Here is a 19,828-nt window from a genome sequence, read left to right as displayed (position 1 = left end):
AATGGCCCCTGAGGGGGCTCTAGGTAGCCCAAATGTAAGAGCACTCCTGATGTTGTACCATACATTGGAGCTGGGTCCGGAATACAGGGGAAGGAAACCCATTTATCTCCCTCTCCACTTTCTCCCTCAGCTTCTGGGGAGCTCAGGCAGATTGGACAATTGGGCCCCATATTTGTAAATAGACATGATCCCCGTTCCAGGATTCAAACCAGCTACTTTAGCTCACCTGGTGTGTTGATTTGTAGGGATTTGCGTGAACTTTGTTTTTGGTTTCTGGTCTTTGAGCTCCAGAGCTGAGCAGGTACATCAACCCATAGCGTAGCTATCAAAGGCTACTGTGCGGTGGATGGGTCAATACCTTCCTGACACGTAGAGTGATCAGCTTACACTCTGCAGCAGGGAATCCATTTACCTTCAATTTGTCTCTGTGACTACAAATAAAATCATTCATCCCTTTTAAAAACCCAGCTGCAGCATTAATTTAATTTGTCATATTTATACAATGTGCCCATCACTTGCTTTCTTGTCACATAAACAATCTAAACATTGACAAAAACACTGACAATAATTATCTAAATTAGCATAATGTTGAGAGAGAGAGAGAGAGAGAGAGAGAAACCAAAATAATCCCTCTGGGAAAGACCTACATGAAGACACAGGCCTAGGAAGTACCTGGGAAGTCAACATAGTGTGGAACTGTTGAGCTGAAAGGAAAGAAAATTCCAGAGTCTCTCATTCTCCCCTAACGATTCCTTACTTCTGGAGCCCAGCTGTATAATACCCTGTCCATACTACAATGTTTAGAACAGTTTTGTAACCAGCTACGGGCATGGTAATGTCCAAGAACCACGTGATTAGTATTAGCAACCCCAAGCTTTCAAATATTATGAATCAAGCCCCAAAATCATGAGAGCAGTTTAAAAAATCATGAGATTTTAAAAATCTGCACCTTTTGGGGTTCTTTTTATTCGACTTTTTGGTTTCTGAGCCTGGCGATCATGCTTTGTTCACATTTTCAGCCTTTTTTTCCTTTTAAAAACAAGAAGAGAGGTTCTGAGTTGTAGGAGCTGGGGCTTTAAGAAAGTCAGTGAACATTGCGAGACTTATGACAACTTAATGAGAGCTGGAAACACTGAATTCTGTTAGTAACAGACACCTGTTAACTTTTGGTAACCAGGCTTAGCTCAGCTGTTCTTGCAGTACACACAAGACCCCCTAAATGTGTCTGTATAGCTGGTTTGAACAGGCCTCCCCTTTCCCAGCTCTGAGGTAGGAATCCCAGTATCCACTGTCCCAAGTACAATTGTCTACTAGGATGGAGTAGTCTCTTTGGAGTGGCTCAGCTTTGGCTCCACAACCTTGGTTCCCACTTTGGGCTGGATCCTAGAAGAGGTTCAGAATCTTAAACTGACAAGAACAATATGCTTTGCATTCTTCCTTCTCACCCCTGCACCTCACTCATTAGCTCATCTCCTTCTCCAAAGAGGCAGAATTTGAAAGCTCTCTCCACCAAATTGAGTCATAGCTCATGCTGGGCTATCACGTCCAGTTAGCAGCTTGCCTTGGAGCCTACCAGCAGAAGGATGGTGCAAACTAGTTGTAAGCAACTGAGTTTTATAGCAGCTGCATTTGAAATTTGTCACTTGCCACAGCACAAGATTTCCAAGTCCTGGATGGATTCAAGGTTTACGGTGGTGCTAGGGCTCTGAAAGTTCACAGGGAGCATAAAATTGATTCACTCCGTTACTTTTCTTTCTCTGGCAGAAGAACTCCCTAAGGAAAGATATAGGGATCCTGTTTGCTTTTCAACATTTTGAGTAGGCAGAGAACAATGTGTCCTGTTCCATTTATTGTCTGTAAATCACAGAAAATATCTTCCTTCTCCATGGCAAAAATAGTTAGAATTAGCAAGTTTCTTTACCTCTTCCTGCTCACATTTGTGAATTTCTGCAAGGGCCTCATAAGCAAGATCTTTGCTTTCCCCACATATCTATTATATGTCTTCATCTCCTTCACCCCTCTCAGTATCTGCAGTTTCTTCTACATTCAGGTAGTTGTTGTTCCCAATGATTACATCTTGCAGCTTTTCACAAAGGATGGAAATGTCACTTGACTGATCCATGCTGTTATCATCACAGGATGTCCATTTGCTTTGCTCCGAAATCAAGTTGGAATCTAGTGGAATTATTAAGCAAGAGGAAAAGTGAGAGAGCATTTAAGTGACTAGAGCAGAGCAGAGCTGTGCGCCAGCTGCCCTGCATGCTATAAATGCAACTGAATTGTGCAATCCTTATGTTAAAATTAATTAATTAATTAATTAATTAACATTGTGGTTACTGACACTGGTAGCTACCGTTTGCTTCTATCTCTGTATATTTCATTTACAATTTAAAGAACACACATGATAAACGATTAAGATACAAAAATAAGAAATACGGGTGTGAAAAAGTACAGCATGCTGCAAAAGAGGAATCAAGGTGCTTGCAAAGTAATTACAGTTTAGCATGATGGGGGAAGTACCATAATAAATAAAATCAACCCTTGGGTTGAATTCTCCAGTCCGCTAAGGCCACTATGCACTGCATGGTGGAAATCACAGCCACTCCCACCCCCTTGCTGGCTCCCTGGAGGGGACGTGTCACAGGTAGCAAAGAGCTTTGTTACTCCTTATTCACCACTGGTGTAAGATCAGGAAAGTGTTTCTCTTGAGCAAGCCCTAGGTAAAGAGGGTAAGGGCAGAATTTCTGTGAGGGGTGAATTGTTGCATAGAAAAGTCCCTGGGGAAAGGAATCCTCATGGTAGTCTTTGCAAGCAGTTTACTGCAACTGAAGGGTGTGAAAGTGATTTAATCAAGAAAGTTTCAGTTCCTAACAGCCAGAACTTTTCTGTTGTGAATGAAGCCACTGACTTTCCTGTTGAAAAATCCAGTGTGGATAACTTTGAGAAGGTCTCAGATGAATCATAGAATCATAGAATATCAGGGTTGGAAGGGACCTCAGGAGGTCATCTAGTCCAACCCCCTGCTCAAAGCAGGACCCATCCCCAATTAAATCATCCCAGCCAGGGCTTTGTCAAGCCTGACCTTAAAAACTTCTAAGGAAGGAGATTCTACCACCTCCCTAGGTAACGCATTCCAGTGTTTCACCACCCTCTTAGTGAAAAAGTTTTTCCTAATATCCAACCTAAACCTCCCCCACTGCAACTTGAAACCATTACTCCTTGTCCTGTCCTCTTCTACCACTGAGAATAGTCTAGAACCATCCTCTCTGGAACCACCTCTCAGGTAGTTGAAAGCAGCTATCAAATCCCCCCTCATTCTTCTCTTCTGCAAACTAAACAATCCCAGTTCCCTCAGCCTCTCCTCATAAGTCATGTGTTCCAGACCCCTAATCATTTTTGTTGCCCTTCGCTGGACTCTCTCCAATTTATCCACATCCTTCTTGTAGTGTGGGGCCCAAAACTGGACACAGTACTCCAGATGAGGCCTCACCAATGTCGAATAGAGGGGGACGATCACGTCCCTCGATCTGCTCGCTATGCCCCTACTTATACATCCCAAAATGCCATTGGCCTTCTTGGCAACAAGGGCACACTGCTGACTCATATCCAGCTTCTTGTCCACTGTCATCCCTAGGTTCTTTTCCGCAGAACTGCTGCCTAGCTATTCGGTCCCTAGTCTGTAGCTGTGCATTGGGTTCTTCCGTCCTAAGTGCAGGACCCTGCACTTATCCTTATTGAACCTCATCAGATTTCTTTTGGCCCAATCCTCCAATTTGTCTAGGTCCTTCTGTATCCTATCCCTGCCCTCCAGTGTATCTACCACTCCTCCCAGTTTAGTATCATCCGCAAATTTGCTGAGAGTGCAATCCACACCATCCTCCAGATCATTTATGAAGATATTGAACAAAACCGGTCCCAGGACCAACCCCTGGGGCACTCCACTTGACACCGGCTGCCAACTAGACATGGAGCCATTGATCACTACCCGTTGAGCCCGACAATCTAGCCAACTTTCTACCCACATTATAGTGCATTCATCCAGCCCATACTTCTTTAACTTGCTGACAAGAATACTGTGGGAGACCGTGTCAAAAGCTTTGCTAAAGTCAAGAAACAATACATCCACTGCTTTCCCGTCATCCACAGAACCAGTAATCTCACCATAGAAGGCGATTAGATTAGTTAGGCATGACCTTCCCTTGGTGAATCCATGCTGATTGTTCCTGATCATGTAAGTGCTTCAGGATTGATTCTTTGAGGACCTGCTCCATGATTTTTCTGGGGACTGAGGTGAGGCTGACTGGCCTGTAGTTCCCAGGATCCTCCTTCTTCCCTTTTTTAAAGATTGGCACTACATTAGCCTTTTTCCAGTCATCCGGGACTTCTCCCGTTCGCCACGAGTTTTCAAAGATAATGGCCAATGGCTCTGCAATCACAGCCGCCAATTCCTTTAGCACTCTCGGATGCAAGTCGTCCGGCCCCATGGACTTGTGCACGTCCAGCTTTTCTAAATAATCCCTAACCACCTCTTTCTCCATAGAGGGCTGGCCATCTATTCCCCATGTTGTGATGCCCAGCACAGCAGTCTGGGAGCTGACCATTTTAGTGAAGACAGAGGCAAAAAAAGCATTGAGTACATTAGCTTTTTCCACATCCTCTGTCACTAGGTTGCCTCCCTCATTCATTAAGGGGCCCATACTTTCCTTGGCTTTCTTCTTGTTGCCAACATACCTGAAGAAACCCTTCAGGTAGTGAAGTGAAAGCTGTTAAGAAAGTTAAACAGTCCTATAACCAAGTGGCTGTGTTTGGCCAGCTTGTTGGGGAGACAAGGTTGTTGAGAAAGGAATGTCTTCATGCTAGTTCTTTAAGTGAACAGTATGTGGCCCAGGTCAAGATGGGGACTCTTAACCAAGAGAGCCCGAATTGCAGCCCTCCAGACTGGAGCACTGGGAGAAGACCTGATCCCAGTTTGATCCTCGGGGGTTTTGGGGTGGCAAAAGGGCACGGGCCGCATAAACCTTCCCACATGCGAGTGCTGTTGACCACCCCCGACCTAAGGGAGGGCATGGAACTGGAAGGGCCTGGTGTAACTCCCACCAACGAATGGAAGAGATGCTGGGGCATCCATGGGAACGTTGGTAGCTTCGAACTTCCCCAGGTCACCGGCTAAAGTGACCCCGTTCAGTTCGGTCTCGAAGGGGGGAGAGATGTGATGAAGTGGGACTGTTCTTAATGTTTCCTCTGAATATTGTGGGGGTGCCTCAAAGTGATGTAAATTAGGGCTCCTCCTGTGCATAGTACCAATTTACCCCAGCATTAGGAAGGATGCGAGGATCTGGCCCAAATTGGGGGGGGAAGGACCCACTGATAGTGATGCTTCTAGAATCTGATCCAAAGCCCATTGAAGCCAATGGAAAGATTTCGATTGACCTAAAGAGGCTTTGGATCAGGCCCATAGTGCACAATGTTCAGAACTGGCCACCTGTCCAAATTTGGCAAGTATGACCTAGATGTCAGTAGTCTTCAAATGTCTGGCACACACCATGGAGCCAGCTCATACACATCAGGCACAGTTTACATGCAAAAGAAGCCTACAAGCGTCAATACGCCGTTTGCCATCTTGACCTGAAACATCTTCTTCCTCATTTGTCTCCTCATCTGCAAGGCTGGCAGAACCACACTGCTCATGAACACTCATTTGGTTGCTGTTTCCGATCATGACGTTCTCCATCTGAGACTTGTTGATGCTGACTCTTTGAAATGGAGCTCTCCTTTCCCCGGGGCGGGAGGTGCTAATTTTCAGTGACAGTCCAGAGCTGGCAGAAAGAATGTCACCAAATGGATCTAGAGTTAAAAAAAAGGGGGGGGCATTTGTCATAAAAAGGAGAGCATAAGAAATCAGAAAGACGGAATCAGTGAATGTCGAAAAGGTGACATACTCATTTCCCAGGGCTCGGGTGGGACTAAGATTTGCATTATAGTAGCAGAAATCTCAGCATTTCAGCACGTTAGTTTGTTGCACAGAAATGAATGGATACAGATAGGAGGGTACCTAGTATAACTCTAAAAAGTTCTAGGCACTTGTGCAGCATAGAATCATAGAATCATAGAATATCAGGGTTGGAAGGGACCCCAGAAGGTCATCTAGTCCAACCCCCTGCTCGAAGCAGGACCAATTCCCAGTTAAATCATCCCAGCCAGGGCTTTGTCAAGCCTGACCTTAAAAACTTCTAAAGAAGGAGATTCTACCACCTCCCTAGGTAACGCATTCCAGTGTTTCACCACCCTCTTAGTGAAAAAGTTTTTCCTAATATCCAATCTAAACCTCCCCCTCTGCAACTTGAGACCATTACTCCTCGTTCTGTCATCTGCTACCATTGAGAACAGTCTAGAGCCATCCTCTTTGGAACCCCCTTTCAGGTAGTTGAAGGAGCTCAAAGCAACGTACAAAATATTGGCATCTTCATTTTACAGATGACATTAAGCAGTTTGCCACAGGCCACTCTGCGAGTCAGTGGCATAGTCAAGAATACCCAGCTCTCCTGACTCACAGTCCTGCACTCTAACCACTTGGGAATACTTTCCCTTTATCTAGTTGCCTCGTCCTACATCCCTTTGAAGTCGGTGGGAATCAGAGGCAGATGACAAGTGCAGAATCAATAATTAGGATCCATTTTCTGGGCTGCACTCTGTCATGAAGTTGGTCCTGCCTAGCTGAGATGCAGGCTTTATGGGAGGGTGTCCTACCATAAATAGTGGAGCCAAATGGAAGGCTTGCAAGAGGTTTTTGTTATAGGAGTGGGTCACAAATACGCGCTAGTAGGATGTCAGAGGAAAGTTTTCCTACCCCAGCTGTGAAAGGGGACAGATAGACATGAACAGGGCTGGAGTGCAATAACCACTGCTACTCACACATCACAGACTCTGAGCATCAAGCCCAATTTCTAGGGTCATAAAGGTTTGTTTCAGCACTGACATACTTTGTAATGATTCACAAGTCAGCGCTCATGCAGACAGGGCTGTGCTTGAGGGAGTTCTCGTATAACCAGTGCCCTACAGAGCACTGGAGTATCTTCAACACAAGCCAACACACTGTACCTACTCTTTTCTGGAGTGCCATATTGGTCTAGATGCTCCTCTCGACTGTCAACGAAGTTCTTCATAATGATATTCATTTGATTATCATTACCAATGACAGTATTCTTGAGTGTGGACTCGGTGACATCAATTTCCTGACCACCCTGGGTGGTTGTTTTAGCTTCTACTTCACAGGGCAACATATCAGCATTCTCTGATGCAGCCCTAAGACTTGGAACAGTTGGTCTAGAATCTAAAGTGTAAGTGTAAAGGGAAGGAATAATAACTATATTAATAAAATAAAATAATAATAATAATAATAATAATAGTGAAATTTTGTATGGGAGAGTGCCAAAATGATTCGTTTTGACAATCTCATTTTGATAAGGTCTATATTAGGTGTATATTGCAATAGTAATTTTATATATTATATATTTTATATATTATAATTTATATATTATATATTTAATACATTTATGCTATAGTTTCAGTTATTGACATGAAACGATTTGGTGTCTCCTAACAGAAATTTTTCAGAATTTCCATTCTGCAGTAACTTAACTTTTAATTCGGTCTGGCACAAAAGCAAATTTCAAAATGTTGGCATATCCCACAGGACAGAAAATCCATTTTCCAACCAGCTCTGGTAAAATACAAAATCTTTTTTATGTTATTAATTATGATGGCTGTTGTTCATGTCTGTTCTCAGAGAGGATAACCAGTATAGCACCCATAAACCTGTGCAGAGAGATGATTACCACCTTTTTTATCCACTAGATTCAGTGAGTTGTAGTTTCCAATTTGAGTAGCTCTGGAATCAGCTATAGAGATGGTGTTTTGCACTCCTCCCTGATAGATAATGTTTGTTGGATTATGCTGAATAATAACTGGCACTGCTTCCTTATTTGCTCCAGGATTTGTTGCTTTGTAACCTGGAAAAGAACAAAACACACATTAGTCTCCAGTACAAAAGACAAAACAATTTTCCTGGGAGAAAAGCAATTCTTGTCCTGTGACAAAAGTGATCCCCTCTCTAGACTTCAAAGCCCAAGCTACAAAGTCTGCACAGCTATTGTTAGCCTTGTAATGCGAGTCCCACGAGCCTGAGTCTGTAAATCTCGGCTCTGAGACACTCCATGGTGGGCTGCTGGCTCACTGGGTAGACGCACTCTAGCAGAATCCTAGGACCCGGGTCCTGTGTGCTTGCTGACCCAAGACAGACTAATTTGTGTGTGGACTGAAGTGGGGCTTGGGCTCAAACCTGAGTCAGAGCCCAGACTTAGTGTGCAGTGTAGACACACCTAAAGGAGCCCGTTATGTTGCTAATTCTGTGTATTTAGAGGGAGTGAGGGCTGTTTAGGTATCCTGATTTCCTAGTGACCCTGACTGGTAGCAGATCTCTCTGTTGTCTCGTTATCTCAGACTGGAGGGTTGTGGGCAGGAAGACATTGGGAGGAGCTACAGAAGTAAGGGAGCCTGATGTTACACATAACTTCTGTGTCTGTGTGTCTAATGGTGCCAGTGGTGAGGGCTGATCTCAGTCAGCCAGCAGTACCCAAAAACGATGTACAATGAACAATGGCAACAGTGTATATCCCAGGGCAGGATTTGAAACGAATGATAGAAATGAGACTGATCAAGCAAGGCCATAGAAGTAGTGAGATGAAATGATTTTAGTAAGAGATCGATAGACAACATCTCTTTTTTTCCTAATATATGTCAGCATAGGCGTAACGATAACTTGTGGCTACACAGTGCGAATCATTTCAGGAACTCAGAGCCCTTTACAAGGTGGACAAGTGCTCTCCGCATTTTACGGATGGGGAAATGGAAGCACAAGGGAGTTAAATGAACCCCCATCACCCTAGGAGGACACACAGTGAGTTGGGCATTGTCTGGCTGACTCAAGACCCAAGTCTCCCAGCCCCATGCTCTGAGCCGTTTACCAGAACTTCTGATTAAAGATCAATCAAACTGTGAGCATTGGTGCTGATAGGCACATCGAAGTAAAGCCCACATTCTCAAAGCCAAAGAGACGTGGCCCGGGGAAGGACCATTTAGTTGTCTAACTGAAAGTGTTTACAGCCATAAAGAAAACAAAGCTGCTTTTGTAACACTACTCAGAATGCGGTGTTCTGAAAAGTGCATCTCAGTACAATACCTGTGCCCTGTCCGTAAACTGACCAAAGCTTTGTGTCTTCCTCCTGGCTGAGGACATGTTTTTTCTGCAGCGCGTATAAATCTGCATTGACTTCCTTTTGTGTCTTCTTTCCCATATGTTTGGCAATGGCTAATGCACGGCAAGATCCATTTTCTGACAGAAACTGGTAAATCTTTTTCTCTGGGAAACAAAGGGTGGGCTTATTGATTCACTGCCAGAAATGGAGGATAACGCAGTGAAGTTTGTATCCTGCTCCCTGGGACCACTGGGCTGATAATTTGTGGCCCCAAGGCCACACATGGTCTACCAAATTCCCCTTTGAATCTTACCAAGTTATCAGCCCACATGACTTCACTGGGATTGCCAGTAATGAGCTCTATGCTATCCAGCTCAGGCCCACCATTACACCGGCTGCAAAGGGAATGGGGAGTAGGTGGAGCCATAGTTCTACCAACTACCAGAGCTGGTGGGCTGCATAGAGTAGATAGAGCAGTATCCTGTGCCACTTACAGGGGTGTAGCAGTTCATGTGCTCCCCTGTGGGAGCTAAGGTGCCTGGGGTGGGGATCTACCTCCCTGAGACAGAGGGTTTCTGGAGGTGCACCTGGGATGATGAGGCTTTATCATGGCCTACGGGCTACTAGCACAAGGTATTCCTAGCAGGAATACGATTTATGACTCCTAGACCCATGCTAGACTTCTACACATACCATAGTGCAATGCTAGCATTAATAGCATTCTATTGTGGCTGCCAAAAATCATTAAATGTAGATTTCTAAAGTTAGTCTATTCAGTCTTAGGCACGTGGCAAATATCTTACGATTTTCTGACAGTCTGTGGTCATCTTTCACAGGAGTCACAGTGTTCACAGCCTGGTGCAATGGGACTAGGGCAGTGTCATCTACAACAAAGAACATTGTTAGGCACTGTAATTTGGGGGGCGGGGGATTTGTGAAAAGTTCTGCTATTTAGCTAGGAAGAGAGACTGATTCCCCATTTTCCTTTCTTGTCCCCATCCCCTAAAGCAGGCTCCCAGGAGAGCGGGCATCTTTGCTTCATACCCTCGGTTCTGATCTTCGCCCACCTCCAGAAAATGTGGGGCTTTAGTAGAGCTAGGATATCGGCAGACGGTTGGTCTGCTGCATGGCTTGAGTTGATCAGGGAGGGGGAAGGGCACTTCTCTGCCTTTATGTGGAGTTTGTCCTCTCTCTAGTTATCTTAAAACTATCCCAGCCAAAGATCCCTGGCTAATGAAGGGCCCCATGGTCCCCATGAAGGGGAAAGGACACTGGATCGAAGCCCATAGGGGGTTCATGCAGAGCTTTTCATTGTGAGGTTCAGGGAGCGATTGACCCTCCTGTGGAAGAAGTTGGGGATCCCATGAGATCCACAGGATCATTCTTCTGCAGAAGCTGTACTTACAGGGCCTATGCCTTCCAGATGCCTCCTGGAGGGATGAAGGTCTCCAGTGCAAAGGGTATGGCAGTGCCAGATTCCCCTGCCTGGGAACCTGGTTCCTCATCACAGCTTTATGAAGCTGGAGCCATGGAGAGGCTTTTACAGGATGGGTGGAGTATTCTGTAGAGGATTAAACTACCCCCCTTCCCTGGGTGCAGACCCCCCATGTCTGAGCAAAGAGAGGAGCCTGACACTCAAAAGAATGGCCCTACTGGGTCAGACCAAAGGTCCACCTAGCCCAGTATCCTGTCTTCCGACAGTGGCCAGTCCAGGTGACCCAGAGGGAATGAACAGAACAGGTAATCACCAAGTGATTCATCCCGTCACTCATTCCCAGCTTCTGGCAAAAGATATTTCCAAGATATTTCTGAAGAGCCAACCTTTGTCTGCTTCTGGGATGCACCAAGATTGCAGGTATTACAAAAGAAATGTCCTAGGGCAGGGTACCCTCAGAGAACACTACATGGGGTTAATCTACCACCCTGGACAAGGTTCAGTGCAAAAACTGCCTAGGAATGAATGCACCTTCCGCTTTAGTCAAGTTTCAGTTCTGTATAAAAGAAAAAAAACCAGAGTCGATTGACTTGCAACTCACTGTACTAAATAAAAATGGACTCAGAGTAATTGGGGTCAAAGCCTTGAGAGTCTCTGATGCAGTTAGGCTGCAGTGTAGTTACAGACTTGAGAACAAACTCAGCTCCCAAATGCCCTCAGCATCGGAGGTTGCGGACAGAGTTTTAAAAGGTTTTTCAAAACATTTACCGCTTTTCAACTGGGCGGTTTTCTGATGACATCCCACCTCTGTGTCATCTGTCCAGACAACCCATTTGTTATCGACACTCTGCTTCTCAACCTTTCCCTCCTTACGCAGCTTGTACAGCACTTTGTTGGCTTCCTGTTTTTTAAGCGAACATGCGCAGGCAATCTCAGAGGCCTTCTTTGGAGTGGCAGCTGTCCTTAAGTGGTCCCAGATGAGTTGTTCCATTTGTGAAGCTAAATGTAAACAATAAAAGCCATCTACAGACAATTCTAAGCAATTCAGACAATAACTCCCCCCCCCCCTTTTTTCTTTTGGCAACCAGACTTTACTCACTTGCCTCTGATCTTCAGTCTGAATTTTTTGTTTGTTAACTGTGGATATAATAGTCACACAATAATGATCACAGAAGCCAAATGGGGAACTGTGACCAGAGACAAGCGGTGGAGGCATGGAATGAATTGAAATGATGGGCTGGCGTGGCTTTGCACTGCAGTTGTCCGTCATATAAATAGGTGCAGTTACATATTTAGGCTTTAATGAATACGTATTTACTCACCCAAAATGACAACCTCAGAGCAGTCACGGTCATTGGCTTAAGGACTTATTTTAAAAAGTGATACCCACATTATTTTCCCATACTGGACTGATTTGTCCTCTTTAGATGCCACTTCACAAGCCTAGCACCACCGATTATGTCTGGAAGGGATGTGAGGGTCTAGCTTCTGGAGGCCACAAATTGACAATTTAAAAGAGATGCCATTTGGAAAAATGCGGCCATATCCAGGGTGAAGTCAGAGGCACTGGTCCTGCATCTGTCTAAGCATTAGCTTCCCCTCCTCACAAACACAAAAAGAGCCTCCTGTCTCTGAGGCATAACTAAAATTCCCAGTAGCTACCCCTTCCTTCAGGTCATGTGGTTTCATGAGTGGTAAGTTAGTACCCCATCTCGAAAGAGGCAAGGTACCTCTCTGCATCTCTGGGTATTCTTGTAAGAGTCAGCAGTCCCTTCTATGACTGCTTCATGCGGAGTAAGAACTGAAGAGATGTTAGGTTGCAAGGACTAAATTAGCCTGTGAGCTAGAGAATCAGAAATTACCCTCTTGTATTCATCACCACTGTGTCTTGTCCTTTCCCTACCACGAGGGATGCTACACATTCACTGCTGCCAGCACTCAGACAAAAAGCAGTCAGCAGGGTGGTGCAAGGTCTCCTGCTTGCTAAGAGACTGATCTTGCACCACTGAAGTCAGGGGGGTTTTGTCACTGCTTTCAGTGGCCTTTGGATCAGGGCCTCTTCTAGGTGCAGTGTGAGGTCCAATATAAGGATCTCAATCCCAAGGATCCTGGTTGCGTCCAAATGCTGCATGTTTTACTCATGGCCTTCTATCTCCATAGAAGAGATTCTATGTCATGAAAGATTTTTTATTTCTTTTCGTGAAGACCAGGAAAGAAGGGGAGTAGAGCAGAGAGGAGCACTGAAACTGACAAAGAGCAGAAAAAGCATCTCTGACTGGAAATACATTGGCACATCTAACAAAAACCACTTTTATTTCCCCCAAAATGCTACAGCTGTGAAACATGGTTTGCCCTTGCAAACAAACTAATTCAATCAGGAAATAGGAAATCCAAGGCAAGAGGGCTTAACTGTCATTTTACAAAAACCATTAAATGCATGAAATGTATCCTAATGATATTATTAAAGAGAAATTCCAATAATCCATTAGCAGCAGCGTTAATTATTGTAAGCACATTACAATCAATATAATTAAAACAAGGAAATCATTTGCTATGCAGACTTTAAAAAAATAAAATAAACACAGATTATTTGCTCCTCCAGAGAAACTCCAAGAAGCTACTTTTGAATGCAACTTTGATTACATTTGTTTATTGAAGCTGATAGTAAGAGAGGCTGCAGACACTGCTCAAAAGTGACAGCATCATTGTAAAAAATTCAAAGGCTGAGTGAAGCAGTCCTGTGCCATTGCTATATATTCATGAATGTGTTTAGGAAGCTGCAAATAGTCAGCTCTGACTAATACTTTACCACTAAACTGACAATGGGCTGTTGACATGCATATATGACAGCAGAGTTCCAGCACTGAAATTAAATAGTTATGAATGAAAAAACCTGAGCTGGGTATACCAGACACTGCCTGGCTGGTATTTTTGTAAATATACCATATAGTATCGATGGGCTAGCAAATGAGTAAAGCTTTTCTGACTCCTGCTCTTTGAGGGTCTGATCCCACTCCCATAAAAGTCTATGGAAATACGTGTATTGACTTCAGTAGAGGATGATTCAAGACCTGAAGTTATGGCCTGGAAAGGACCTCATCTCCCATTGATTTCAGCACCACTTAAGATTGGACCCTAGAGAATGGGCTTTCAACCACAGAGAAACTACCCTGAACAAGTTGTCCCAAACTGTCTTCCTAATGCAGGCCAAATCCTATGTTCTGATATTCACACATGAAACTCACATGGATATCTGAAGGCAAAATTTGACCCTCAAGTGAAAGATGTGACACAGCAAAATGTCTAGACCGAGGAATGATACCCTTTCCACTGGATTTCACATCTCCAGCTGCTTTTATTTTCTGAATTTCAGTGCCATTCACAGCACATTTTGTGAATTTTCTCAGCCATATTGTAAAGTTTTCACTGTATGTAAAGTTAAATTCAGCTAACGTTGGTGAGAATTGCCTCCTTAGATATGAGAAGCACTGCTTCCTAAGTTGCATTGCCAAGTGCCATTTGGTTTGGACTTCTCCCAAATCCTTTGACGAGCCAGACCTTTCAGGAAAGATGTTCTTTACCTGGGCCTGATCTGAAGCCCATTGAAATCAATAGATGTCAGCCCTGTATGAGCCAGTGCTGTATGCTTGTTTAGGCACATTTATGCATTTATTGTGTAATACAAAATTTGTACTAATAAAGATAAAGAATAGATAAGAGTGACTACAGCCAGGAGATACGGCCCACACAGTCCTGCCCATGTGTGTTGGGTGTGAGTTTCAGCAGCACTGGTGTTCCAGTCCTGGCTTCTGTTACCCAAGGTGGACCAGTTGTAGCTTTTTTTTGGGTCAATAAACTACAGTTAGGTCTGTTGAACTCCTGGGCTTTTGCACACCGCAACAACGAAGGTAATTTACCTTCAGACATCTGAAAAATACACCGGTGGCACAAGACTACTTTGTACTTGTAATAAATAATCCACATAAATGTGCTTAAAAATGACAAAAGATGATTAGGAAAGTTTACAATGGGTGTTGAAATCTGAATAATCGAGACCTAAGGTACTTACAGGGCTTTTTTTCACCCTATCAAGGCAATTGAGATCAGCTGAACATCCTGAGATCTGCTCTGAATCAGGGCAAGGACTCATTTGTAGAGCACCCTTCACGAGTAGGTAACCAGTTTGTGTTTTTCAAATTCTGACTTTTGTTTGTATGTGCTGCCACCTCTCAGATTGCTTTGCAGCGATGGTGCTTTATGAATTAAATAACTCAAAAAAACTCGAGAAAAAATAGTTCAGAAAGAAAGAGCAAGAACTTTGTTGGAGTTTCTTTTTCAAGTTGTGTTTCGTTTAGCTTTCGCAAAGGGAAGAACCGTCCATGAGCTGTTAAAAGGGTCCTTGGATGTTGCTCAAAACATCTTTACATATTGGGATTGACACTGGAATTACTGAGTGATCTCAAAGATCTGAGGATATCATAAATACCTACTCTGTGAGAAAGTCATCAATAAAGATCTCAGTAAGGGGACATCTATTTAGAGCCCTGAGCAAACTGTTATACAGCATAGGCTGCTTGTAGTGGTGTTTTAAATCCAAATTCAGCTCCACAGCACTTTTAAAAAATCCATCCCTGCCAAAAATCAGCTCCTGCAAATGCCCATGCAGCTACTCAATGACAACTGTGTGAGAACAAGCAAATGCATCGGTTGAGTGATTATGTGGATACCTGCTGAAAGAAGGGGATTTGCAATTATCCCTGGGTGATTTTCTACATGTACATGTCCCTGTATATCATAAAATCAATTAGAGACCGTCATTTGTTTCTGAACACATTGGTTGGAGAGAACTATTAGTTCAGAGACATTAATTTCTGGACAAATGTTTACAATTAAAATGTAATTTTGATTCTACTCAATTCCTGTATCACCACATTGTATCTCAGCCAATTCTGGAGAATAAATGAATGACTTTAGAAGATACAGTTCAGGCTGAAGCATGATGGGAAATGACTCCTAGATGGTTTGCTTTTATGAGGTTTCGCCACAACCAATAGGGACGATGGATGATGGGGGACATGGATGAGATTAGTACTGCCAACCCGAACCTTTGTCCCTCTTGAGAGCCAAGTTCTAATGGAAACTTTTTCAGAGATTCAGAAATGTTTGGATTTGGGAAAAGGACCAGGGAAAACGTCACAGGGAAGCTACTTCTCAGTTCATTCCCAACTCTCAAGCAATAAAGGTTCAGATAACTCAAATAAACCTTTCAGAAGGATGTGAACTACTGGGAGCTTATACAGATGGCAGGCAAATGCTAACCCTTCTCCACGCTAAGGTTTTAGACAAAAAATGAAAATGAAAGCACGTACATTTCCTCTTTTATCTCCCGTCCCCGCCACCTTCTCCAAAAAGCTATACAAAGTCAAAGAAGTTTCTCAGTTTACCCTGTAACCAAGATCAGAACGTGACACGGTCACTGGCTTGATTGATAAGCATTACCATGGGAAATTCTAGTCTAATGGACAATCCAAAGGGGGGTGAGGAAAGCCACAAAAAGGTCTTGCAACCAACAGGAGGCTGTAATAGAGGGGCCACTCCTGCAAAGGCTCATGTGGTGTGCAGTCCTTGGGAAGTCAATGGGGATTCCCACACAAGCAAAGGGTTTACAGGATTCAGCCTGAATCTAGAGAGGGAAGAGAAGAGAAGAGAAGAGAAGAGAAGAGAAGAGAAGAGAAGAGAAGAGAAGAGAAGAGAAGAGAAGAGAAGAGAAGAGAAGAGGGTAAACACACATTCTGTGATTGGAAAGATGGTCAACCTTTCCGCTAAGATGGAAAGAAAGGGGAAAAAGAGGACTGAATTTTCCTTACCTCGCTGCAAAGAAGACCCCATCTACATCAGTCTTATAACCATGTAATGTGGTTCAAGTCCAGTTTGGAAGTGGAGAAAGCTGGCGTCTGATTCTGAAAGGTGCTGAGCCCTAGAGAGCTCCTCTACTCCAATTCTGCTAAGTGGGAGCTCAGTGTACCCAGGACTGGGCCCCAGAATAGAACAGTGCCACATGTTTAGAAGGTTCGCTATTGTTACGTTGACAGCGCATTAATAATTAGAGGCAAGCTCCCTCTCTCACCTCTTATCTGGTCAGGGCAAGTCCAGCCTGGCACAACAAGTTGATCTAGTCCATGTATGAATGTGAAATGCAGAGCAGTAAAACAGCTTGGGAAAGCTGGCGCTCTCGCTGTTGCCAGCTGTGGGGGCTCTCATCAAACCAATCGTTTTTTGTGGCCATTTAATTGTTTTCTTTAATTATTATGTTGTCCATAAAGATTTAGTAGCTTGGCCACCAAAGCTAGCTCGCTGAACAAGTTTACACCTAATTAAAACCTAACAGCAAAACCTAACACCCAAAGCCTCAGGCCATGCACAGCTGGTGGCTCGTAGACCGGGAGACCCTCTGCCTAAGGCCACGCTGCAGTACCATGGGCCACAAGTGTGGATTACACACAACTAACCGAGTGGGTGTGATTCTCATGGGCACAACGTCTTCCAGCTTGAAAACAGCTAATGGACCCAGATGATGAAACTGCCAGATCTGACTCCTTTTTAATCCTTCAGTCCCTTCCTGTCAGATGTCTTCATGATAACTTGGGGTAGGCAAACTTTTTGGCCCAAGGGCCGCATCTGGATAGGGAAATTATATGCAGGGCCATGAATGTAGGGTTGGGGCCGGGGGTCGGGGTGCGGGAGGGAGCGCGTGGTGTGGGAGGGGGTGCACTGTGCAGGAAGGGGCTCAGGGCAGGGCCCTGGGGTGTGGGATGCAGGAGGGGTTTGGGGTGCAGGCTCCGGTCTGGTGCCGCTTACCTGGAGCGGCTCTGGGGTGGCAGCAGAGCGCAGTGGGGCTATGGCTGGCTCCCTGCCTGCCCTGGCCCTGCGCCGCTCCCGGAAGCAGCTAGCACCATGTCCTTGCAGCTCCTGTGGGAGGGAGGGCAGAGGACTCCGCTCACTGCCCTCGTCTGTGGGTACCTCCGCCGAAGCTCCCATTGGTCACGGTTCCCCATTCCCAGCCAATGGGAGCTGCGGGGAGCGGTGCCTGCAGGCGAGGGCAGTGCACGGAGCCCTCTGCCCGCCTCTTCCCCCAGGAGCCACAGGGACATGGTGCTGGCCTCTTCTGGGAGCAGCTCGGGGCCAGGGAGCCTGCCTTAGCCCTGCTCCACCACGGGGCTGGCAATCCCCTGGGCTGGATACAAAGCCTTGACGGGCCGGATTCGGTCCGCAGGCTGTAGTTTGCCCACCCCTGTGATAACTGCTTGATAGCTTGCTCCTCCCACCTGCCAGCTTTGGGGTTGGTGGGGGTCAGTAGGAAAACCCATTTCCCCCCCAGTTCTCATGGCTGGGCTAGTCAATAATATCCCATCAAAGCTTGTTTTCCTATGGAAAGCGGGGGGTTGGCTGAAAGTTTCTGCTATCATTGGTAATATTAATTTTTACAAAAACTTTTGCCTGTAAAACAGGACATTTTCTGCTTTCATTTTTTTGGGGGGAGGTGGGTGGGTTCAGGGTGTGATTGGACAGTTTTGGGCTGAAAACAGAGTTTTCAGTTGCTGAAAACCAAGAAGGTTTTGACTTTCAAAATTTTCTGCTGAAAATAATCTTGTTTTTGTTAAAAATTTTCCACAGAAAGACATTCCATTTTCTGGCCAGCTCTATTCATGGCATTCGCAAGTAAACAGGGACGTTTCCAATCACTCTTCCAAGACAGACGAATGATGACACAGACGAATGATGACAAAGACACAACCCATAATTTAGATTTTGAAGCCCCCTTTCCCTACCTTCCCATTGCTGGGACACCTAACAACACTTGTATCACACCGGTTACACTTGTGTGCTCAACATCAGCAGTAATAGAAAGAGCAAGGAGTATAAATGAGCAGCTAGAAAAGTCAGGCAATTGTTCACTAAAAACTCAGAATGTCTTTAAAAGCAAATCTTACCTGCACTAGATGGTGCATTTGCCATTTATCCGAGTCCCAAAGCAGATTGAGAGTCAGTTACAGAACTTTCCAGAAAACGACTGACTCCAGTGTATGAGCATGTATCAGCAAGCACAAAATATCCAGTCAGAACAAAAAGAAAAGCGTAACTTGGGGCTGGGTTTCTGACGAAGGGCTAATAACTATGTGGTGAAGCTGGAAGTGGAAAGTGAAACTTACATATCTCATAAACTGAAACCGAGAAGGCTGACAAGACAAAGTCCACTGTACAAATGTTTATCTTGGGAATAAAGTATTACACTTGACTCAGACAGTTCCTGGCAATTTTAATTTGCAGCAGATATAATATACATCATAAAGCAAGAGTAGGGAACTTCCTGATAGAAGCAGTGAGGATATTAATAGAAAATCGGGAGGGATGAATAGGTATTCCACTCCCCACAGCTTACCTTTATGTGTTCCCTTCTCTTACATAAGTGTCCTTCGCTCAGTGTCATCCACTTAGGCACATCTCAGACTTGCTGATCTGGAAGATCCTTCTTTGAAATCTCTTTGAGCTTCAGGGAGCAGAGTCACATGGATCTACATCCTCATACTTTCATAACGGACAACATGCTGTGTACTCTGCTGCATTAGGATCCATTGTGTATGAGCCATTCTTTGCGTTTCTTTTAGCAGAGATCATTATTCTTTTTTAAATAAAAGTTTCTCTTCCACCTGAAAGTTCTTGGTCATGTCAAAATTCTGAACAACAAGGCCCAGCTATTTATACGCTGTATGCATGCCACTGTGTGCATTCAAGAACAGCAACTTGGTGCTCAGTTTCACTAGTTATTTATGCAAATAGTTGATACGGGGCTTTCACATGCACAGTTACTGCAGCTGTGGTAACTACAACTGCAAATAATGCATGCAAAACTCTGGGCCTGGGAGAGTTACAAATAAGGAATAAGCTCTGCTGAACTCAATGTTGCCAACTCTCCATTTGCAATGGGAAATCTTGCAATATTTCATGTTTTTTTTCTTAAAGCACCAGCTTCCAAAGTCAAGCGATTACAGGAAAATCTTAGCTTTCATTACAACAACAAAAAAAAGATGCAAGTTTCTAACCCTCATGGTCACAGAAGAAAAACTTGAAAAGACTCCAA

At 44.5% G+C, this 19,828-nt stretch overlaps 1 protein-coding gene across 2 annotated transcripts; it reads right to left on the bottom strand.

Moving 5' to 3' along the window:
• Nucleotides 1-512: 512 nt before the first annotated feature.
• Nucleotides 513-19,658, bottom strand: ZBP1 (Z-DNA binding protein 1). Of its 2 annotated transcripts, XM_084645209.1 has the most exons (9): nt 19,130-19,658; nt 18,681-18,875; nt 11,458-11,688; nt 10,058-10,138; nt 9,239-9,418; nt 7,839-8,009; nt 7,103-7,330; nt 5,626-5,844; nt 513-2,175 (listed from the first exon to the last, which is right to left on the bottom strand). In XM_084645209.1, exons 2-9 carry the CDS (start codon nt 18,703-18,705, stop codon nt 1,994-1,996), a joined length of 1,317 nt encoding a protein of 438 aa, XP_084501335.1. In that variant the 5' UTR covers nt 18,706-18,875; nt 19,130-19,658; the 3' UTR covers nt 513-1,993. The 2 variants fall into 2 exon arrangements, with proteins under 2 accessions (XP_084501335.1, XP_084501336.1); XM_084645210.1 differs by lacking the exon at nt 18,681-18,875 and having other exon boundaries at nt 19,130-19,657.
• Between the last annotated feature and the right edge of the window lie 170 nt (nt 19,659-19,828).

Source organism: Lepidochelys olivacea (genome assembly GCF_965140295.1).
Source record: "Lepidochelys olivacea isolate rLepOli2 genome assembly, chromosome: 13".
Lineage (NCBI taxonomy): Eukaryota > Metazoa > Chordata > Testudines > Cheloniidae > Lepidochelys > Lepidochelys olivacea.
The sequence above is the reverse complement of the archived record's forward strand: the minus strand, read 5'-3'. Positions and strand labels throughout refer to the sequence as shown.